Raw genomic sequence first — 24,655 nt, forward strand, 5'->3', positions numbered from 1 at the left:
TAAAATATATCAAAATATGTCGCTGATTTTTTAATATTTTATGTAATAATTATAATCCATCAATCATTATGATATTATTTTTTTAATTTATATTTAATATAATTGTTTTAATAATTTGTGATCATTATTGTTACTAATATTATTGGATTTATTATTTTACAATTATCTCATCTTCCTTTTTTTAATGGACTAGTACGTCATCACAGTGAAATCTCATTGGCCAACTGCTCTTCTCACTCGGCCTCTCAGCCAATCAGCGGCCACCGTTTATAACGTTAGCTGCCATTTGTCACAGGCTGTTGTGAATCGGAGGCCAGCGGCCCCACAATGCCAGGCGGGGGAGCCCCTCTCTCAGCTACACACCACAGCATCACCGCCTCGCCTCACTGAAAAAAACGGACAGAGAGGAGAGAAATGCAAAGGGATGTAAGATGGCAGAGCTACAAATGCTATTAGAGGAGGAAATCCCTGCCGGTAAAAGAGCGCTTGTGGAAAGCTACCAGAACCTGTCCCGGGTGGCGGAATACTGTGAAAACAATTATGTTCAGGTAAGAGACGACCAACGGCCGAAAATAACGGTTAATTCCTCCGCTATCTCCGTCGTGTCTGCGGTGCTGTAGTAGAAGTGAGTGAAACCACAGGCACAGGAAACGCTGGTCGTAAGGAAAGGGATCCTCAAACCGCTAGCTACACGTACAGTAGTGGCTCTTTTCCCCCGGTATAATAATTCATTCGCGGCTCGGTGCTGTGTAAACCATGGGCTGTATGTGTATGACGTTATTTTCTCGTTTTTGGGCTCGTCGGCCCGGTTCACCGGAGCCGTGTTCACATTTAAAGGGTATACTCGGGATGTGTTGAAAGCTGCTGGGGGCTTACAGAGGGTGTGTCGTTGTTATGACCAAGCGGTTTTGTCACTGACTGCATTCTCTGATAGGTAACGTTAACCGGTGACAGAATATCATATATATATATTTTTTTTAATTTAAAATCAAATTTACCATAAGCGTTAATTAAATACATGATTTAAACCAAACATGCGTCACTAATGAGGGCTATATAACAGCGTTAAAACGGAAAAATAGCACTATTAAATCTTAAAACGGCAATCGTACTATTTATGCTAACATTAGCAAAGCTGTAATTACTTAATAATATTTCGAGGATGCTATTACACCAGAAAAAACAAACATTTATCGCTTTGTCACTATTAACTCACTGTTACTGAATAGAAGAGAATAGAGGGAACTTTATTGATCCTAAAGGGGCAATTCAGGTGTTACAGCAGGTCAGGTTACATGAATAGTATAGTGTTAAGTATATTTTAAAGAAATATGAATATATAAATAAATTCATATATAATATATACAAAGGTAGATTAGAAAAAATACAATAAAAGTATGCACAGTACAGAATAGATAACAACAACGAGTAAGAGTTTACATATTTACACTATAGATACGCACACACAACCAATGATACAGATTTTAATGTCACTATACATATTGCGCACGGTTATGGATATAAATAGGATGGATGATGACTGTAGCATATTGAGAAAAGGCACCCTGCCGTGTTCACCAGGACTGTAATAACGATTTAGTATTTCCAGAGAAAGCTTATTAGTGGATATCATTATGTAGGTCAAGTCCTTAAAGACTTGTAGAGAAAAAAACACAAGTCATTGAAGACTCTCGATGTGTAGTCAAGCTACTCATCATGGTGCAGATGATCATGGCTCCACAGCATGCCCATGGATCAGATTTGCTTGTAATCAAATGAATGGAGCAGGTTAATGATTGCTGTTTCGGCTGTTTTTTTGCATATGCAGACTGAATGTTAAATCAGTGTCAGGAAAAGTATACCATACACATTCATTTAATTGGGAGTAACTGAGACTCATTATTACTGGCTAGTGTTATTTCCTCACCCAATACTGTGAATTATAAATCAGTTCTGTACACTTTTTATAGTAAAATGTTCCTCAGATTTGGAGGGATTTATATTTTTGTGGTATTATATGTTCAAGATTTCCTCATAATACTTCTCATCTCTTGTTAATTTGACAATTTTCTAAAACTGTATGGTTCGATCCCCACCCGGTCCACATGTCGAAGTGTCCTTGGGCAAGTCATTGAACCACAATCGTGGTGTGCATGGGTGTGTTAATGTGGTGTAAATGATTAGATTAGATGGTATGTAGACCTCCACTGCCATCGGTGTGAATGGGTGAATGTGACAAACACTGTGAAAGAGCCTTGAGTAGTCAGAAGACTAGAAATGCGCTATATAAGTACAAGTCCATGTATTCAGTTTATGTGGGCCAGAGTGTGAGATTACATCACAGACCATCTCAAGGTTGGGTGGTGGGGTGAACAGCAGCATCTGTTGACAGAACAACACAAACCCGAAACCCCACTGTGCTTCAGCATGGTCATTTTTATGACTGTAGTGCTGAGAAAGCCTACAGTTTGCATCAGAAATGCAATGCTTGAATGCATGCTTAGATACTGACAAGCATACACAGCTCACAGTGTGTGCCCACCCCAATATTATGAAGTTTGAGAGGAAACGGCTTGCTTCTGTCGGTAAACTATCTATTATTAGAAACAGTGGGTTCGAAGTGGAAGCAGTTGGCTGATATATTGATTTATACATGTACCCTTAGGGATGTTTTACATTTCAGTAATTATGAAGTATATATTTAATGCTGATTTTGGCTGACTACATCTAGTTAGGAACACCATGTTGTTAGCTTGACCATTTTGGGTCACTACTAGGGAGAAATGTATGGTTTCATTCATAAATGTGTGGATAAAACCTAGAAAACATAAGAATCATGCACCTCAACTACATTTTTTTACTGATTGATGATGCTCACAGATCATCAACTTTGAATTTGCTTTAAGCTATGATGTAGTGAAACAAGTCTAAAGGAGATGAAAAGCCAGGGATGTGAGGTGTTACAGATTGACAGCAGATATGCTCAAGTCTGATTTTGACGCGTGCTTGATTGATGTTCCCTTCACATACACTTGTCAATTCGAGAGAGACAACCCTGACATGTCATGGAAATGTACCGTACAACATGAAGCGAGGTTGGAAATGAGCAAAACTGACAAAACGGATGTGTATTTGTAGTGGACAATGAGAAAGTACAATATAATTCTCATGGCATCATGTTACCTCTGTCTGTAACCCAACACATAATGGAACTAGTAATTACACCTGCATGTATGTGAATGAGACAAAGACAATAACAAATTCTCTAACTCTAACTTAGAAGATTGGTCAGTTTTAAGTGTCAGAAAGAATCAAATTATTAAAATAAATGTATAATTAAGGGACTTAATAGACAGTATCTCATACTATTTATAAATGCTTCGGTCCTTGCTTAATACATTTATAAGAAGTGGATGCATGATGCTTTTCCGCTCCTTCTCTGCTGAATTTTTAGAGCCCTGTACAATTCCTAGAATATTGCCTGGAATATGAAGATGCATGTGCGAGTCTTCTTCTGAATAATGATTACTTAGGGGACATCAAAAACATTTTCTTGCACCCTGCATACACGAACACACTTGACAAACAGCAGGGTATTAAGATTCAGGAGGCTGTACAGGCCATTATAGCTTATGCTCCGATTGTAAGTGGTTATATTTGACATGGAGTCTTTTTCTGTGTTCTGAATACAGTTCTTAATTTAACACTTCATAAATGCAGTTATATGCGTTCACATTGTAAAGCAGAATAGCAAAGTTGCTTAAAAGCCCACACTGGCAGTGCATGCCCTGATATGTAAATCCACTGTGAAGCTGGAGAGAAAAATAAATAAGAGTGTTATTCTTAGAGGAGATATTAGCCATTTGAAAAGTTGCCACCTACAAAATGATTGGTGACATAAATCTGAGCTCGGCTTTGTTAGCACCTTTCTGAAGGCCTTTGTATACTAAAATAGCAACTTTTCGGATTCATCTGTTGTAACAGTGAACAATGCTATTTTTGGATGGTCCGTCGCTGCTATTTGTGTGTAGTATAATTATATATTTCTACGGCCTTAACATTTTAGCTTAGAAAATGCTATCTTAAAAAAACACACTACTTTCTTCATGTTGTTCCAGTGTGTGGTTTACATCTCTAAATATCTAAACCACAAAATGCAAATCAATATCTTTCAGTTAAACTTTTTTGAATGGACCAATCAGTACCAGTTTTGGTTTCCAGGTTTTCGTACGTATGGAGAAAGGGATGTTAGATGAAATCCCATGTATCGACTTAATATTTCCCTGATGTCGACCCTGAAAAATTCCCCTGTCAGCTCACATGATACCCCTCTGACTCACAGCTGTGTCGTTCATGACTCATGAGGTTCATGATATTCCAGTGTCAGACCTGGTGTACGGTATGATATGGCACTCATAAGAAATTGCTTTAATTTAGTGGATTGATAAGATTGAGTTTGGTGCTTAACAAAAAAAGAAATTCCAAGTGGAGCCCTTACAATGGCTTTTTGTCTGCTTAATATGAAACATAATATCTCAGAGAAGGAGAAAGTGAGTAAGAGAGAGAGAGAGATCCAGGATGAATAATGTGTGTTAGGGAGGTGTAGGCTATTATTCCCACTGGCTTTCTGTGCAGGATATTTTCAGACTTTTGTTTGTTTTTTTAAATTAGTTTGATTGCAAAGTTTTAACCTCTTCTTAAATCCTACATGTTATCTACTTTTATCTCCCTCTTATGCATGCATTGCACTTTGTTAAACATAGCAGTGTGTAAGTTATTGATTATGTATGTTTTTTGTATTTCTTTAAATGTTTGTGTGTAAGAGACTCATAAGAACAGTAAAATGTAAGGTGTTTCAGTAGTCTGTACATCCTTGGACGCCGTCAGAAACATTAATCAGTGTTTTCCAGGCTCAGGTGTGAGGACCTGTTCCAGTCTCTGTGATAAAGCTGAGTAAGCCAGCAGTGTTTCCTCTTCTGATTCTGGGTTTTACAAACTGGCAGTCAGATCTGCACAGGATGGGTCCCACCAGACATCTGCAACAGATATTTTTGCTGCGAGTGGTTTGTAAGGTAGCAGGCGGTCCTGTTGTAGAGCGGTGTCATGGTGCAGGCTTTTAGACTCCTGCTAACACACACACAAACCAAAATGTTGCTCGGCATAAGCTGGAAAATCATAGCTGATGTCTTTGTGGCATTGCATTTATGGGATTCTAGATTAGAGAGCTTTAAAAGTAGGAACAAAATAATCATAGTGACTGAACGGCTTATGATACAGCAACATATCAAAGATAGTAGTCTTTTTAAAGGAATAGTTTGAATTATAAAAAACACACTTTTTATGCTGAGATGAGAAGATTAATACCGCTCTCATATCGGTCCATTAGGTATGAAAGTGGAGCCACAAGATCATTTGCTCATCTTAGCATTAACACAGGAAATGGGGAAACGGGTAGTGTGTTTCAATATGTTACTTCCTGTCAAACCGCAACCTGTTTATGAAATTTATCTTTGTGTACAGATTAAACAAACAAATTACAATAACATGAGCTTCAGAGGTGCTGATATGTCGATGGACCTTTATATTTGTAACCTTCCAGAGAGCTACGCTTGCTGTTTTACCCTACTTCCAGTTTTATGCTAAGATGTTCTTTCTACGTTTTCTGGCCTTTAGCTTCATACTTAAATAATTGCTAAATTGTAATCCTGTTTTCAGCTTCCTGCAAAAGACTGGCAGTCCCCTGTTGGAGTAGTTGTCTGCCTGTGTGGCTGCATTAGCCTTGTTTTCTTTCCAAACTATAAATATGTCAATTCAGTCCCTTCGCTATTTAAAAGGCATCCAGAAACAGATGGTTTGCGCAGCCGGGCGGAGATTTGGGATGCTAGGAAATGTCTTGGCATTCCTGCTCACTGGGCTCAACTCCCACCATGCACCTGTCCCATGTTGTCCATCTGAGTTATTTTGAAGTTATTGTTGTCCAATCCAAGGCTGCTTTGCATCCACAAAGTCATTCCCTCTGAGTATCATGAAATCTTGTTCACTTCCTTTCCGATCTCAACAGGGCTTTGCAGTTTAAAAAGGTTTAAAGAATGCACGATCCTGTCAAATACAGTTCCTCGCTCCCCGCTCACACAACTGATTGGAGTAACAATGAGAGGGCAGCATTTCCTCTTGACTTTACACCTTACTTCACCGAACTTCTCCATTTTTTATCCACCCACACATCCTTCCACTGATTTTTCTGACTTGTCTTTTCTCTTCCTCTCTGTCCGTATTTCCTCTCTCTCCCAGGCTCAAGACAAGAAGAAGGCCCTGGAGGAGACAAAGGCCTACACCACCCAGTCTCTGGCCAGCGTGGCCTACCAGATCAATGCCTTAGCTAACAATGTGCTGCAGCTGCTGGACATCCAGGCCTCGCAACTACGACGCATGGAGTCTTCCATCAACCACATCTCCCAGGTACACACCATAGTCCTGGAAGATACACATACTGAATGTGTTTAATGCTGTTTGATGTTAAAGCAAAGTTGTGTCACAGTCACTTAACAGAATGCTGGTTTTATTCACAAATGATTTGTAATATTGGTGGAACAAGGTGTGGTCTTTGAGAATTATCATCTGGAGATTAAACCTATTCGAGTACAATAAAAGCACAACACTGCTGTTATTATTCTGTGTCATAACACCGAAGTGCACAATGACATATTCACACTTTATAAGGACAGACAGACATGACGGGGGCATGGATCATGCTGGAGCTGCCAAACCTCCACAGCCCCTCTTCAGTCCCTCTTGCTTCATCAGCAGTCCTCTCTATCTCACTCTCTCCCTCTGTGTACTGCCACACTGCCTGTCAGCCATTGAATGTCCCTTGTCCCCTCCCTCTGTGCTTCATTAAGCCTGTCAGGGATGAAGTGAAATCCGGACAGCAGCTCTCTGCTTGGTTAGCATTTTCAGCCCCCGCTTTACTCCACAGGCTGCAGGATGGAGTACAGTTAGGGGCAGTCTAATGAAGAACAGTGAAAGTCTTTTCTTGATGGTTGATATTTCTGCTTCAGAAACAATAGCACTATAGGGCCTTGTAACCACACTGATATGAACACTTGACACCACCGCACTACAGAAACTGTTAAGTCAGTATGGTCACTTAACTGTACTAAGAGCATTTGTCACTTGTCTATCAAGGGAGGGATGTCTATTCATCATGTTAAAATAGTTATTTTTCACAGCAGCCATTTTGACGTGACATAGCAGTAATAGCACAGGTGGAACTAACACATTAACGATGCCTCCATCCATATGAATGTACCGGTGAAGCCAAAGAGCTAATATGTGCAATACCAGTACCCTAGAACAGGAGCAGCTGACTGGCTGTAGCGAGTTAATTATTCATGAAAGGCAATCCAATAGACATGGGTGCATGAAAATATAAAAAAGGTACCATTATATGGAGATCTATATCCTTGAAAGTGGCTGTCTTAAAGAAGATATCTCACACAGACGGGTTGAAATCCCCTCCAAGGGTTTGAATCTAGAGAAAAGTTAATTTACTTGAACATGCGTCTCATACAGGTAAACCCCTGGGCTTTGATTAATTATTTTAGTAGTGATGTGTCCAAGAAAGGCAGTGCAAATTGTCTTGACTTGAAAGAGTTAAAATAAGATTAGAAAGTGAAGGTAGCCAAACATTGCTGCCAAATCCAAGCCCCATCTCTGTAGGATTTAAAAGCTCGCAGCAGAGTTGGCTGTCACAGCGATCTACAAGAAATGCAGCTAAATGCAAAACTACAGCATGTTTAATAAAAGCAGAGCTGTAGCAGCCCATTTCAAGTGCAACAGCTCTGTGCATCAGTTCAATTGAATGGTGTTGTGCCTAAATATGTGCCCATAACCCAAAGCAGTGCTAGGGATTCTGTTGCGACGCAAAACATGAGTACCTTCCCATGAGTCTCTTTACTCCTCTTTTCCATTTCCCTGAGCCCTGCTGCTTGCCACTTTGCTTTCTGATTCATCAGTTCCTTATTTCTCAGACGTCGTCATTCATAAGCTCAATTACCCACTTGTGCCTCTTTCTGCTCCATATCAATTTGCCATACCGTCTCAAGTGCAGAATGTTTTTAGAATTAAATGTGAGTCTAAATTCAAAAAATGACAACGACACACACTTTTAATTTCATTCATGACTCCAGAATAGCGTAATGTGGAATTGGCTGCAATTTTAGACTTGTTAATACGCCATATATGAGATCATTGATTTATTAAATCACACATCTGCTGACAAACCTCAGTCTCAATACAGACTGCATCATATTTTCCATTTGCCAATAACACTTCAACATGAGTGAAAAAAGATTCTCTGCTAAAACACGATTAATTAGGCTAAACTACTATATAGATCCAACAGTGGAAATTACAGCTGTACCATCTGCTTTAAGCAAAAAACTGCAGAGGTTGAGCAGAGAAACAGCCAGATGTTTATTAGAATAAAGACATTACACAAGACAAGCAGGTCTGTCATCAATGATTAAGTTACAGTTATTATGTCTAGATGTTTCATAAAGATTACTTGTGGAAGTAAAGCTGACAGGGTCCAGTCATTAACTACAGATGTGTCCCACGTTTGCTGCTCCCCTGCTCCAATTTTTTCTCATCCACAGTAAATCTTGATGGTACTTTAATGGTATTATAATGTAAATACCGGATGGACAGCATTTTAAATGATGTCAGCGATTCCTCATCATGACAACCCACCATAAGCAGCTTCTTCTTGTCTTTCTCAAACTCTCTGTGCCTTTCTGTCCTTAGAAGTTTATTTTATTCTCGCCTTCTTTAATCTGCAATCCACTTCTTCTTGCCTATCACCGGCAGGAAATAGGCGGGTCTCTTTTCTTATTTCCCAGCCGAAGCTGGGCGTGTCGCTTCAGTTTCCTCTCCTAAAAAAAGAGCCCCACATGTTCTCTATATATATCTCACATGCAGCACACAGACTTCACATCAGACACAGAGAGAGTTCTGCACGGTAGCAGAGAGCGGCGTCCGCGGGTCAACTTCACAACACCTATCAGACTTTCAATCTCTCTCAGTTGGATTCCACATCTCTAGCCCCCAGAGAGAGGCAGAGGGACTATTTGGTCACCTGGATGAGGTGTCTGAGTCGTGATTGCTGTGACCTCACTATATGTGTCTCGCACACACATATGAACATCTACTTACACATCCATCAATCACATAGTCATGCATACACACACACACACACACACACACACAAACACACACACACACATATATACACCAATACAGGGGGAGGTAGAGTATGTACAGTATGATCACCAGTTATGGATTCATGTAAGTTCTCACACAAGCCTTTATAACACTTCCACCTCGTCAGCACTCTTCTCCAAAGTGTGACCTGATATTCCAGACATGAAGCCATCCATCCTCCCTCAAACTCCCCCCTTTTAATCCATCTCTCCTTCCAGTTTCATCTATCATTCATAAATTGAAGGCTGCTGCGAATGGGTGCTGTGAGAGATAATGACTGTAATCACAGTGGAAATGGAGGTCACTGGTATTTTTCAATTGCTCCTGGTGCAAGGGGTTAGAGGGGAGCTTCGTGAATTGGGCCCCAGGGTGTAGGCCAATAGAGCAGAATAGTGGGTCAGTAGGAGTTTAAACGATGAAACCCAGAGCGTGTCTGTCCAAGCAGTGGGAGGCCTGGGGATTTTAAAACCAAAGAGGACTAAACAGGGTGGAATTTAAATCATATCATCAAATTCATGTTAATTTTACTGCTGTTGTTTATTGATATCACACAACATGGACTGAAAGGGTCAAGCAATAAAATGCTTAACTTTAAATGAGTGTAGCAGGTATTTAATATAGATTTGTTATGCACAGGCCCACCAAATGTTGTCGTGATTGCAGTAATTGTTCCTGTGGTTTTTAAAAAGTAAATATACTTATTTAAAGATTAAATGTTTTAATAGTAAATATCCTTAAAAATAATAAATATAATAAAAATAATACATACAGTATGTCTTACAAACAGAGTAGGAACATGGTGGGAACCATAACAAGAGGCCTCAAATGGAGCCCTGAGGGACCCCACAGGTGTTTTTATTTCAAACGTGTCCATGTTGTTTCTGCTGCCACCATTTTTTATAGCTGCCAACAATTTTGTTGTGCTTTTGCAATGTTTAGCTGCTGTTATGAAATTAAATATTCCTTGCAGGTATTTTATAATAAGATCTCACAGGGAAGGGGAGGGAAGTGATTATGCCCCATGAGCTCCTGGGAGGCGTTTTTAATGTGAAACAGATGGAGGAAGTATTGGGTTTGCATTAAAAGTAAATAAGTGTAACAGGCACTGGGATGCCTTTTAGTAAAAAATGATCCAATCCCTCTACAAAACAGAGGAAGTTCTCAATCATGCTTGTCTAAAATAAATACCTTTGAAGAATTTTGTGTATTTGCAATATGAGTGGTTAACCCTGAAAGTCTGTCCCAACAAAAATCCCCCCCTTTCATTGCTCTCTTCTGCAGACAGTGGATATCCATAAGGAGAAGGTGGCACGTCGAGAGATCGGCATCCTGACCACAAATAAAAACACCGCTCGCACCCACAAGATCATCGCCCCGGGCAACATGGAGCGGCCGGTGCGCTACATTCGAAAGCCAATTGACTACACACTGCTCGATGATGTGGGACACGGCGTCAAAGTAAGACATTTATTACTATTTATTCATTTATATTATATATTATCTTGTCATTATGTCAAAATAAATCCCTCATAGTAGACTAAATCTACTTACTGTATATCAAGACAAGAGCACCCTTGTTTCCGTTCACGTTTTATATACAGGTTTTCAAAAAGCATTTCCACATTCTTCTTGCTTCACCACAACCAGTGTTGCAGCTAAATCCCACAGTCATTACTTTGATATAGCGTATTAATTTCCACTGTTAATCAATTTTGCACGACAGGAACACACATACTTAGTCGTGTTCACACTTGGCACTTTCATGTGAACAAGCTGACTGTCTCCCTTCATAATTCACTCACACTGCAAGCCGATCAATGCACTGGCCTTTTAGTTAATTAAGTACAGAAACACCTAGAAATGTATCAAACACTCACTCAAGAATGAGCTGCAGTGTTGGTAGGTGACTGTGGCTAAGAAAGCTGTGTTTGTCAGAGGTTTTGTTCATGCCCAGTAACAACTTCCTAAGCTGGAAGTTGATGAAAAAGTGTGTGTTTGAGTGCCAAAGCCAAGTGCTACCACTCACACCATCACATCTCCTATTGAAGTGTGGGAAATATTTCAACCCGTTTCCTGCTCATTCTTCATTTTTTATTCTCTCTCCCCATGATCCATCAGTCTTTTCATCTCCCCTCTTCTTCTTCTTCTATATAACATTGTGTGTGTGTGTGTGTGTGTTTTTACTTGTGTGTGAGTGTGTGCGCACAGTGATGCACATTGATTGCTGGCGTCACACACGTCCGCCGCTTGTTTGAGTCGTCCTCCTCATCCCTCCCCAGCCTGTCTGTCTCTGTTGAGATAGTGGCTGTCCACTGATTTTCAAACATCTTCTGATTCAAATTCAAAAGCCAGAGTTTCCTCCTCTGAGAGCTGGCTCATACTGAGACACATTTGGCATGACCCACTATGCTAATTAAGCATCATTCATGGATGCTGCAAATGAAGGATCTCTGCAGAAATCAGTGCAGATCAGTACAGATGCTAGAACATGTGTAAGCTTTTTTTCCTTTGCAAATATACCTGCATAGGGAAAGCACAATTCATGCTGCCAGCACTTAATGACTCAGACATCTGTTGAATGACTCATTTTGGGAGTCTACATTTGGGGAGCACCTTTAATTTAATTAGCACCTTTAATAATTTAAGTTTGAGTTATGTTGAAGAGGGTCAGATCATCATTTAAGGATGGAAGAAAAGGACAGAAGATTACCTGGCTACTGCATCTTAAATTCTCTCAGATTTCTCTATCTGCCTTGTGTGTGTGTGTGTTCATGTGTGTCTGTCTGTCTATCTGTTGCATTTTTGGTCATGGGCGTGCATTTGTGAGGCTCGCTGCAGAAAAAAATACATATCACAATCCATATATTTCCCCCAGATTACCTTCTCTCGCACGTGTCTGTGAATAATTCAGAAGGATTGATAGAATTTTATACTCCCTACTGCACCAGAAACTACATAGAAATGTACAGCACTATGAGAAGTATATTAACGCGTGTGTCTGGGTATGTTTGTTTGTGTATTTGCTTTTTTGCACAATACATTTTCATGGTATGGTCACATCATGTGGGGAAATGGCAGCTTATTTGCACGCCATCATTACAGCCCGTTTCCTCCTGGATGTGGTGGATTCCCTTGGAGCAGTCAAGGCGTGATCATCACCCCTCTCATCATCCTCATAACCAGGGGAACTCATCTATGGATAGATGAGAAGTCAGACTTGAGCACAGAAAGATCCAGTCACACATTTACGGACTACTGTGCTCATCCCCTCCACCTCCTATCCCTTTATTGGCATTACTAGCAGTTACCAGGGTGACATCGTTTCAGCCACATTACAGCCACTCCGACAGTCTGAACACCTCACTGCTGTTATTTATGACCTCGCTGTGCTTCAGTTGCAGGTTTTTTTTTCTCAGCACAGCCGCATGTAGCTTAGGCACTGCTCATTATTTCTAGTGCGTCTAGCGATTTAAGTCATCCTCATTCTGATTACAGTCTGCAAGTCTAGACACTGACACATGCAGAATAGACTCGTACACACAAGCAGGGTTGGTGAGTAGTTTGACTGTGTGTATTTGATCTACAGCGGTGCAGTGGTGGTTTCACCTTTTTCCTGCTCCTTTTTGAAATTTTGTTCACAAAGTGGAACAAAAGGAAGTTATTTCTTCCTCTTTGTGGTGGAAAGCCTAAATTGGGTTGTTTGGTGCAGGTTTCATTTCTGGCAGGCAGGTGTGTGTGAATGTAAATACGAGTGACTGACATTATAGGAAAATATTTCTTGTGCTGATGAGCCCAGACATGGCTTATTTTAGCAAATAATATGCCAAATATTGTAATAAATCAATGTCACAGACGAGTTGAGAATGTGATTATTGCTGAAATAATTACACGATCATTCAATCAAATGAAAATGAATTACTAACCATTTTTATAATCAGTTAATCATTATGATCAGGTGTCAGCTCCTCAAATATAACAATTTGTTGCTTGTTGGATGGAAAAAACAAGCAATCTGAATATGCCATTACGGACTCAGGGATTTCTTTTATGACATTTTATAAACTATAAACACTAATGAAAATCACCAAACGATTCAGCCCTAAATGTGATAAAACCTGTTAATGGTAAAAGGCATTTCTTTACTTTGTCGAGACGATGACAACATGGCTGCTTACAAATGAAGTGTATCGTTAACAAATATAATTCAGTATTATTATCATCAGAAGAAAACGGTCTGAAATAATTATTACTAATTGCTGTAATTCAGCTTTGCCCAGTATAATGACATTTGTAGCTTGTGGAGCTGCACACACACACGCACACACACACACACGCACACACACACACACACACACACACACACACACACACACACACACACACACACACACACACACACACACACACACACACACGCAAACAGACACACACACACACACACACACACACACACACACACACACTTGCAACTGACAGACTAACACACACATAACACATAAGAAAGGAATGGACCTTCTAATCTAACACAGATTTTCAGCCCCTCATGTTTTCAGTGTGTTCGTCACTCGGCCGGCCGGTCAATTCAAACCACTTGAGTCTGGTTGTGTGTAAGGGGCAACATGGGCCTCTTTGACTCATAGACTTATTTTTACACAATGATTCCTCATATTAGTCTCCTAGATATCCTTCTCCTTTTCTCTACTGCTTAACTTTGTTCTTCATGATTCTTTTTCAACTTTACATGCTGTTTATAAAAATGTATTAATGAAGAGAGATGGGGTTCATGCATACTGCTTAAAATTCACACAGGCTCTCACTAAACTCGTTTTTAACCATTAACCAATGAGCATGTCTTGTTTTCTGTCTTCCCTTTTCAACTGCTTGCACTCAGTGGCTTAAGGCCAAGGTAAGAGATGGTTGTCTTTCTCTTGTTTTTGTCACGATGAAACTCCAACCAGCCAAGGTGTCCATACACCCATTACTGTCTTTCATTTGTAAAAACATATGTAATAACTTTACATTCTGATGACATGGAATTTAGTTTAGTATGGAACAAATGTGATACCATGAAAAAGCTGATTTATCATGATGCAGCAAAGCAGAACCATTACACAGACTGATGTATATCTTGTGTTCCTAGTTCATTCACAACACCACCAGGTGTCATTAAGCCAACTTAAATTGACCTATTATGCGTCTAAACCTGGTGGGAAACTCTACTGTGGATATACAATAAGTTTAACTCTGTGTATATTATGTTATGAGACATTGTATTTAATATTTAGAGTAATTTCTCTTAACAAATTTAACTTCATCCATATACTGAGTGACATCCCATTTTACATGCACAAGTACTCAACAAAGGCAGCCAGTTACCTACTTAGTGCTGCCTTTTGTTCTCTTCGTCCCTTCATATCTCTCTTTGTCTCCACTTCCGTGTCTTTATATTTGTCTGGACAGGAAAGCCTTTGTGCCAGTGTTTCTCCCAATATTATGCTCCGTTGAAATTTAAGATGAAATGCTCATTTGAAACTGATTCAAGTTTGGCTTAGTCATTATAGGCTTAAGTGACTCGTCAGCCTACATATTCATTGGCAGAGGAAACACTGGTGTCAGCTACTTGGATTTATACAAAAGCAATATTTTAACGTTTGTCTTTGCTCCTCTAGCAACATGGGAACAATGCAGCAGGACGAGGAGGGACGCTCTCCAGGACTACCCCACCCACACAGAAACCCCCAAGCCCCCCCATGGCTGGTCGTGGTACCCTGGGGTAAGAACATAACAACTCAGTTGTGTGATTTTAAAAATACTTTTAAAACTTATTCTGCATAAGCACAAAAAGAAAAACAAGTTCTTTAGTATAGGCAGTAGCTCTGTACCATTACACCATTGTACCTTTTTAATAAGTCAGTTTGAGACAACATTTCAAAATGTTTATAACACCAGGAGCACTTGACCATGGTTCCATAAACAGTGTCCCTAAAAGCCCAAAGCACCTCTTCTCACTTCATGAAAACATTGAGAATTAACTGTGTCCTCGTTGGCTATGTTTATCTGTATCCAGGCGTAACACTCCCTACAAGACCCTGGAGCCAGTGAAGCCCCCAGTGGTGCCCAATGACTACATGACGAGCCCGGCCCGACTGGGCAGCCAGCACAGCCCGGCACGCACAGCCTCCCTCAACCAGAGGCCCAGGACTCACAGGTAGCATACACCCTCTGTTCTTGTACCTGAGATTAACATATGATAAGGCCGCTGATGCAAAAATGAATATCGGGGAATAATCGCCCCTTTATTTCACAAAAGGCCCCACACACCACACTTCCTTCCACAGGTGTTTTTCCATAATGCTAATTAGACCTCTTCCCAACACTGTGTGGGTGTGTACAGACTGCGCTTAATTGATTGACATCTCTTATGGTCTTCACTCATCTCTTTGTCTTGTCGCATCTGTTATACAGGACAACTGTAATGTGTAGCTTTTAATTTGATTTCATATGTACGTTAATCAGGGCATCCTTGAAAATGAGAGCTTCCTCTCATTGGCTCGACCTGTGTAAATAAAGGTTTCAATCATTCAAAACATCTCGATAAGTGCAAATACTTGTGTTGGTGTGCTTATCCTTTAAATTTTAACTTTGTACCTTCAACTTCTTATTTATAGCTGTAATTGCTGGATAACTGTGTATTCTTACCTTATATTTTCTTGTATTTACCTGGTAAATATTTAGAATTTAGGGTGACTTTAAAATGAATTGTCTCCAAGCAAGGGATTTATCTTTAAACTCTTATCTGTCCTGTACATTTCAAAATTACAATCTGGCTTTAAAAGGCAAAACGTACTTTCTCCTTTGGTCTGAGCTCTGAGATCTGAACGTGGTTCTTTGTGCATTCCAAACCAGCCTCGGCTCTCGTGTTGTTTTTGTTACACTGTGTAACTGCAAATGTGACTGTGTGCTCCCAGTTCTGTGCCCAGTATTCATGTGTGAAGGTGCCAAACGGTGCACACAGCATATTCACAGAACTGTGAGTCTGTTGCCACAGTGACGAGAATATTGCTATGATGACAGAATGTCACATGAGAGAGTAATGATTTGTCAGTCATCTAATTAAGTTTGTCTCACACATACATCCTCCAACGATCACCATAAGACTCTTCCAACGGTCTCTCTCTCTCTCTCTCTCTCTCTCTGCAGTGGCAGCAGTGGTGGTAGTGGCGGCAGGGAGAACAGTGGAGGCAGTGGAGTTGGTATGCCTCTAGCAGTTCCCACCCCCTCTCCTCCCAGTATCAGTATGGGGCAAGGTGAGTCTCAGCAGCTGTGGCCTTACTGCTCATCACAGGTGCACAGTTTGGACTCACTGCTGTTTACAGTAATGGAGATTTGTCCCTGTGTGTCACTTGTGCTTACTGGTCATCACTGGTCCGTTCTTAAGTATTTTCTGTCTTTCACTGCTTATCTCATTCACTGAAATGGACATTTATTAGTTCAAACAGAAGGGCTGATAGATAATACGATGAATAATACATTATTTCTTACAAAAGTAAAGATAGGTTTGTAAAATTCAATTTAATATTGAAGAAATTTATGTAAATCCTACAAAAATTGTTAGCATCAAGCTTTATTCAAGCCTTATTTTAGTGTCTTAGAATGTACTGTATATTAACCTACAGAAAAGATATTGCAGGTACAGCAATATTGTAAAGGTATATTACATAACATTTCATTCATTTCATTTATTAATTTATTTCAGGCAGCATTCATTACAATAGCATTTGCACAGAAAACGGCAACATTTGAATGCAATTTGTGCCTGAAAAGGAGTGGGAAGAAGAACAAATATTATTTATACCCCAGCCCTTTTTCTCATCAAGTGTCTTAAACAGAATGTGCGTTGTCACTTCCTGAATTTATGCAAATAAATGTAAATAAACAAAAACACACACAAAAAAACAACACCTTACATAATGTTTAGGTATCTGATCCACTTGAAGTAATTGAATTATTATTATACTTTTATATTTGATCATAATGGCGTTTAGCAAAGCAGGATGATGATAAACATAACCATGTTTTTACTGTGCAGACAAATATTTGCATCTTGCAGGAAGCAAAGGAAGAAAATAAAATATAAGCTGAGTGTTTAAGCATAAAAGCCTTTTCCTTGTACTGTTCTTGGTGTTTATTTATAATCTCTCTAGACCTGTAGTGTAATTAAATTGAACTTAAATGCTTTCATCATACCAGCAGCAGCAGCTTATTATGACTACTTTGCTTACATTCTGCATGGAAATCCACGGAGAAGGAATGCATACTAAGTGACTTATCAGCTTGAGGTTTTAATACCGTGTACCCATATCTCTCCTCTCCTGTCTTCCCCTGCAGTGGTGACCTCCTCTGCCTCAGTGCCTCAGGGCCCCGGCTTGGGTCCAATACCCATGTCTCAGTTCGGCACCATCTCTCGCCAGATCTCCCGTCACAACTCCTCCACCACCTCCTCGGCCTCCATGGTGTCGGCCACTGGCACCTACCGCCGCGCACCCTCCGTCTCCTCTCAGCAGCCCCACATCAACGGGGGCCCTGCCTACTCACAGAACTCGGGTAATACATGTTTTCATCAATAACGTATGCATGCTATAAATGTTGATGCTACAATAGATGGCCTGGAGGGACAGGCGAAGGCATGACCTGTCCTATTCTGCCCGATATTCTGACCTTAACTTAACCAATCTCCATCCTCATGCCTAAACCTCACCAACTGATCGATCAACCAAATCAGACACGGTTATGCCTTCGCTCCATTTTATAAATGGTCTGCTTTACTAAATGGTTGGTGTGTAGGGACTGTGTTATCTAACCTGATAGGAGATATGTATAAAGAGCTTGTATTATTGTACCATCCATTCTTGGCAGTTGTCAGTGTTTCACTCCACAATCTCTAATTATGTGAAACAGCTACACCCTGTCCTCTTGATCTAAAAGATGGGCAGGCTAGCTCTTCCAGAAGCTTATTAAAATGAATAATGAACAGTAATTACTGAAGTCAGGGTTGTCGAAACCTTACCACCTCATCACTGCAGTGCAGAGGTTTGAGTTGAGTTATGACATTATCATTTTAGTCAGCTGGAGAAGGCTTCTTGTTCAGGGGAGATAGACAAGCAGGAGGCATTTTAGGGCAGAATACACATAAATAGCTGTTAGACAAGGGGGAACCCAGGACATGCATATTCTGTCAGAAGAGAAGAATTTATTTTGGCAGGCATCACTCTGAGCCATTTTCCTCTAATGGCACATCTGTCTCAAAGGACAAGCATCTTCCTTGGCACAAAAGGAGGAGGCTGTCTGTCTGTCTTGTCTGGGAGGAGAGAGACAATGATGCAGAGCTGCAACAGCCAGGAGACTTAAACCGGGACAGCATATGATCTCCATGATGTCTACTCGTTTAATTAAATCGAACGATGCATTTGGAATCCTGGTGACTGTATTAGAGCACAAACAGCTAGCACAAACAAGGTAGTTACAATACACAGGGGGGCTCATTGATCTCACGGGACGTAGCTGTGGTGAGAGCAGTGAGATTACCGACGCCCTTCCATTACATGTGATTTATGAGTCAGAACTGCCGAGTGTGTGTGTGACATCATGTCTTTGAACGAGGACAGCTGTGGTTGTCTTTGTCTATTCATTTACCTCCTTTCTTAATACAATGCAGAAGATGGAGATTATATGAATGCTAGGTCATTCGGTAAAGGGTGTAATCGAACTAAATGTCGCACTTGATCCAGAAATGCCACACTAATTTAGTATTAAATGAAATTATCAGTCAGATCAGATACAGAAGCTCTACCTGTAAATGTTTTTTTTAAAGAAAACATCTTTGCTTCATTATTCCTATCACAGCTACTGAGCTGCCACCTTGCCACGTCTACGTAGTGCTTTTGCAGCTCTTTCACTGTAGCAGAAACCTGCTGCTTACCACTGTGCTGATGAGGTAGATGCCTCTTTAGCCCAGCTTGAAAAAACAAAAGCACAAAAGAACACTGATTGGAAATGTGTAAATGAGTTGTTCACCAATGCTTCCGGCGCTATTTCGCTCACTCACAAGCTTTTTGTTTCCTTTTATTCTCGTATCTTTCGCCATTGTGTTTGGACTTTATCTCCTCTATTATGTCTTTTTGATCTTCCCTTGTCATTGTCCGTCTCCCTGTCCACAACCTTCATCACACTCTGTCTCTCTGCTGCTTTGTCTGCCTCTCTGTGTGTTGCTGCTCCAGTGTCTGTGGCTCCTCCGCCTCCTCCTCCAATGGTCCAGCTGACCCCACAGATCCCTCTGACCGGCTTTGTGGCCAGAATGCAGGAGAGCAGTAAGTAGAAATCCATACGACAACATGTGCATGCACTTAGCTAAGCAGCTATACATGCATGAATTCAATTAGACCCATTATCTACACACATGTAGACACTCGTGCAAATACCATATAATTTCCAAAAATCACATACTTATAAAGTTGACACTTAACAAACACCTACTCAGAAACACATTCACTCCCACCACGATTGCACAAAACACTTTTACACGCAGTAGGGGCTGGGCAAAAAACTTCAGGCAATTTCACAAAGGGTTTGTGCAGCTTTTACGGCTGCTAAACCTGCACAAATTCTCAGAGCATGCAGGGTGAAAGGGTGAAATGCACCCCGAATTACGCTACCAGGCAATAGCACAGGGGTCTCCCACCCTCCCCCTGTAGAGCTACTACCTTGCCCTAACACACCGTGACAAGCTTCAGCTGCTTGATAATGAGCAGATAATTAGAATCAGGTGTGTTGGAGTAGGGCAGTAGCTCTCCATGAACAGGGTTGGTGACCACTAAAATAGTGTCTTGGTGCTTCTGTGCTATTTGCACATATTTAAATGAGGGGATTTTGCATACATTTGGTGCCAAATAGTCCCGTTTCTATGGAAATGAGCCTCATTGCAAACACAGTCCAATTCACAAAGCTCAGCACTAACAGCCACATGCAGTTATAGTGAATTTTCGTGTCTTCAGAGAGGTGGTGCACTTTTAAAGGGGTGTCCTCCGCTTCCAATCATCCCGTCTACTGTTAAAATCTGAAGGTGTGTGTTTGAAAACAAATTGAATTATTGCGGGTCAGGTGGTTGACTAACAATTCTATTTGTGGGATGGCTCTCATATCGGGTCTCATATATATATATATATATATATATATATATATATATATATATATATACATTTACTTGAATTACAATTTTCACAGAATGTCCACAAAGTGAAAACAACCACAACATTCAAGGAAATACATGCGCTGACGTATAAATGAAGTGAGTGCACATTAATCATCAGATAGGTGAAATCTCTCTTGATATTGATTTTAGGACTGTATATGCATGCGTACATACATAGAGAAACCTTTCATCACATCTTTAATCAATGCTCTGATCTGTCCACACACTGCCTCTCACTCTTCTCTGTGGCTTGCTACACTCGGCACACCTTTTCTTGAACTGTATTTGGGCTTTCGAGGGGGAGCACAAGCCCCTCGGATGACTGTTGCCATGGTGACAGATCACTGAAAGCGTGCGTCCTGTTCTATCTGTCCACTGAGGAGAGAAAATGCGACCTGATGCCATGTCCTGATTTCCCATCCGCCTGTCTGGAGAAATGCCGCTCTGTAGCGATCTGTCTGCACAGTGCAGGCTGCCACACAACTACACATATTATATTACACAGTCAAATTAATAAGATTACGCCTTAAACTCTTCACCAGGTTTGAGGTCTTAAACCAGTAATCAGCACATTTTTATATAAAGGATTGTAAGCCTATATTCATCAAGCTTTTATCTTAATTCTTTAATACAGCCAGTTTATGGAAAGTTTTTCTCAATAGATGCCCTCTGGAACACAGGGAGTGATGCATTTGACATTTTACGCACCAGAAAAAGGGGATTAATATGTAAATTGAAGAACTAGTTAGTTGGTATGACCAGCAATAGTTGCCCTGACTGAACAGACAAAGAGTGCAACAGACAAAATGAGGTCACGGCATTGAACACAGTAAAGTCGAACAAGTGATCTCCCATGCAAAAACAACTGAGAAATGCTGATCTCATATATTAATACTGTATAAAACTTACAAACAGGTAACCACACATGCTTCTCCAATGTTATAATAGAGATACAGTCCTTGCCAACTACATAGCGTACTTCAGCTGTGACTAAATGTTATGTATGCTTTGTTTACACGGACCTTAAAAGGGGTAATGGATTGGACTGATAAAATCCAAGACAGCTATTGTAATGTAGTGAAGCCCTTTCAGCTCTTAATGCATAAACAGATTTAAAGTCGGTTGTTAGACCAGTGGGGAAAAAGGTATGTAAGCAGTTTGGAATTGAAGGGCTGTAATAAATTCAGTCCTCTGGTGCATTATTGCAGTTTGTTTAATTCAAGAGCAGGCTTATGAATTAGTAAAGAGGTGTGTTTTTTTCCTTTTTCACCGGACTTGCTCCAAGAGGATGCTTAAGCACAAACGTAAAGACTAGCACCAGTGGAAGAGGACCAAGTCCAGCTTTTCAAATCACACTTCCAGTAAAACAATGACCCACCCATTATGCCACCTCATACTTGTGTAAACATGCAGATAGAGATGATGGGTTCTTTTCTGCTTAAACCTTTAGCATTCAGACCCTGGATGAACATTAAGATGGATACAGCGTCGGTGCTCAGCTTTGCCCAGTGGCCACTCGTGCTTTTGCATGACTCTTGCGGTCCATAAAAGCCTTTTTCCTACAGATTAAAAAAGACGACGGTTCAGCTGTTGATAGGTTACCTCGAACTGCAAACCATGTCAATTATGACCTCTTTATATTCTGAATTCTTGATCCGTGGAGGTTTTTCATTTGTAAAACTCTCCTCAAGCTGAGAAAGGCGTAAGACTTTAAAACACCATGTTTAACTTCATACGAAGAACTAGAATGTACTAGAAAATATAACTGATTAAATGAAATATGAGTGTTGGACTCATTCCTCTGCATCAAAGTAAGTAACAATAGTAGCAGTAGATGGAGATGCTGGAGGATGACTGCCTCACGAGAGTAGAAAGGTTCCTGTGCTGCCCTCTAGTGAACATTTAAACACAGAAGTCTCCACTGTAACAAGGCTTATAAACGTTTCTGTTAGATGATGGTTGCTAATATTGGAAAAAATATATTTACCATATGTATGCTCGTTTAAAGTCTAGAAAATGTTACATATTCCCTCTTGAAATATCGTCGCATTGTCCCTCTACACAGTGACAACGTTTTTGCCATATTGTTATAGATTCCTTTGTCATGTTGGACCAAATCAAGCAAAAGAAAACAAATAAACAAAAGAGTTTAAGAAAAATATTAAATTTTGTGATGGAATTGCAGTGACAGATGAGTTCCGGAGAGGAAACACGCTTTTTATGCTCGCTCCCCATTTTGCTTTTTTCTCATTTGATTCTCCAACTCCTCCACTGTCTGTCCTCTCTCAGTAACGGATAGCCCTGCCCCGCCTCCTCCACCTCCCCCAGAGGACATGGGTGTGTTTGAGGAGCCCTCCCCCCCTCCTCCTCCCCCACCTGTGGACTATGAGGAAGAGGATGGTGCAGTGGTTCATTACAGCGACCCCTACGCTGACGGAGACCCCCAGTGGGCCCCCAAGATTTATCTAGAGAAAGGTTAGTGGCAGTCACACTTTTCTTGTTCTTACTATTGAACAAAGACTCAGCTTAATGATCTTTTTTTCTTTCCTCCCAGTTGTGGCCATCTATGACTACAGCAAAGACAAGGAGGATGAGCTGTCCTTCATGGAAGGAGCCATCATCTACATAATAAAGAAAAATGACGACGGCTGGTTCGAAGGTGTGTGTAACGGCGTCACCGGACTCTTCCCAGGAAACTACGTCGAGTCGATCATGCACTATGCCGACTAGAAAGAAAAAGAACATCCAGAATGGCACCGCAGTTTTGAACAGAGGCTACACCGTGAAGATGTACAGATGACTGTAGTCCAGTGGCTGCATAATGCTCCCATTTTGAATGAAGTGCCATGGTGGATTTTCAAATGGTTTTATCTTTTGGGGGGGGCTTGTGCTTGCACGGGTTTCGTTACGCTCCCAAAAAAAAAAAGTGTCGCACAAGAAAGGAGGGTGCTGAAGCTTCGGGCCGGGGTCTGTTAGTTTACACTGTGGACGAAAGGGAGGAGATAAAGGCCTCCACGCTACCGCTGTTACATCAGTCACATTTTGCCTCACAAGAAATTACAGATTGGTTTTGAACGATGCCAAGTACATCTAGCTTTAGCGTTAAGTTGTGTTTGTGCAACTAACATTTACAGTATTTACAGTACGCAGTAGATCCAGACAGTGAAGTGTTATTAGGATTTCGTTAACAGATGAGGCAGCGTAGCATTCATAGGATTAAATGCTACGCGGATGCTCCTACCCCTTTATTTGCACTGTAGACCAGCAGACCAGCCCTTTCCTCCTTTCAAAAACATCCATCATACCAATCAGAAAAAAAAAAAACAGACCGAAAAGGACAGACATCAAGTGCATTAGGACACGACTGAATGTTCAATGCCGTCAATGTCCAATCACACGTTGTTTAAGGGAACAAAAGCAACCTTGAGTTGTGTATTTACTATGCTCTATGTCGGTGGGGATGCTGTCAAAAAGGGTGAACTGAGTGTATAGAATGCATTTACGAAAAAATAGACAAGATTCTTCTTTCTGGTGGGGTTTCTTTCTGTGCTCTAACTTGTATATAAACTGTAACGTGAGAAGCTGCCAGTACAGTACATTTGTAAGTTAGTGTGTTTCACCTGTGAGTTTCCATCAGCGTCAGTGGAGGTGATGCCAAGATTGGATGTCGTTTTCAATTGTTCTTTTTTGTTTATTTGTACTTGAATATTAATTTTATTCATCACTCACAGTGCCATTTTTAACTTTATCGGGGCAAAGTGACCATGTATAAACATTTATTTTTCTATGTTCAGTCACAACTATATCGTTTTGATCATTGTCACTATTTTCCGGTGATGCTGTCCAGCTACTGTAGCAGAGGAGTTTGCTTCAAAGCGTGAAGCAGAGGAAGGACTAACCCGTTTTGTTTTCACGTCGTTTTCTATTGTGTTGGAATAGCTGCACTGATTAGTCATCGACAACTGATGACTTAATGATTTCTGTCTTAGACGAGACTTGCTATCCACAAGTATCAACTAACCTTTACGCTCGTCTGTTCTTGTTCAGTGGTTGCTGGTGTGGTGCTTTACATTGGTGCTCAATAACCATAATCACCAACCCAAACAACCTCAAAGCAGGACTGCTTCACAAACTGTAGAAACATAA

At 40.6% G+C, this 24,655-nt stretch overlaps 1 protein-coding gene across 2 annotated transcripts; it reads left to right on the plus strand.

Moving 5' to 3' along the window:
* The first annotated feature begins 417 nt into the window (after positions 1 to 417).
* LOC310958286 (abl interactor 1-like) lies at positions 418 to 23,899 on the plus strand. Of its 2 annotated transcripts, XM_083929166.1 has the most exons (10): positions 418 to 548; positions 6,292 to 6,459; positions 10,543 to 10,719; positions 14,931 to 15,034; positions 15,329 to 15,469; positions 16,462 to 16,568; positions 17,650 to 17,865; positions 19,539 to 19,628; positions 22,799 to 22,984; positions 23,064 to 23,899. In XM_083929166.1, exons 1-10 carry the CDS (start codon positions 432 to 434, stop codon positions 23,237 to 23,239), a joined length of 1,482 nt encoding a protein of 493 aa, XP_083785292.1. In that variant the 5' UTR covers positions 418 to 431; the 3' UTR covers positions 23,240 to 23,899. The 2 variants fall into 2 exon arrangements, with proteins under 2 accessions (XP_083785292.1, XP_083785291.1); XM_083929165.1 differs by lacking the exon at positions 19,539 to 19,628.
* Positions 23,900 to 24,655: the final 756 nt, after the last annotated feature.

Source organism: Echiichthys vipera (assembly GCF_963691815.1).
Source record: "Echiichthys vipera genome assembly, chromosome: 15".
Lineage (NCBI taxonomy): Eukaryota > Metazoa > Chordata > Actinopteri > Perciformes > Trachinidae > Echiichthys > Echiichthys vipera.

Excerpts from the sequence above, each read along its gene's own strand:
- LOC310958286 (XM_083929166.1), top strand. The coding sequence starts at position 432 with ATGGCAGAGCTACAAATGCTATTAGAGGAGGAAATCCCTGCCGGTAAA. Across the intron at positions 6,460-10,542 it reads CCATCAACCACATCTCCCAG|ACAGTGGATATCCATAAGGA; the intron begins GTACACACCATA and ends TCTCTTCTGCAG. Across the intron at positions 19,629-22,798 it reads GGCCAGAATGCAGGAGAGCA|TAACGGATAGCCCTGCCCCG; the intron begins GTAAGTAGAAAT and ends GTCCTCTCTCAG.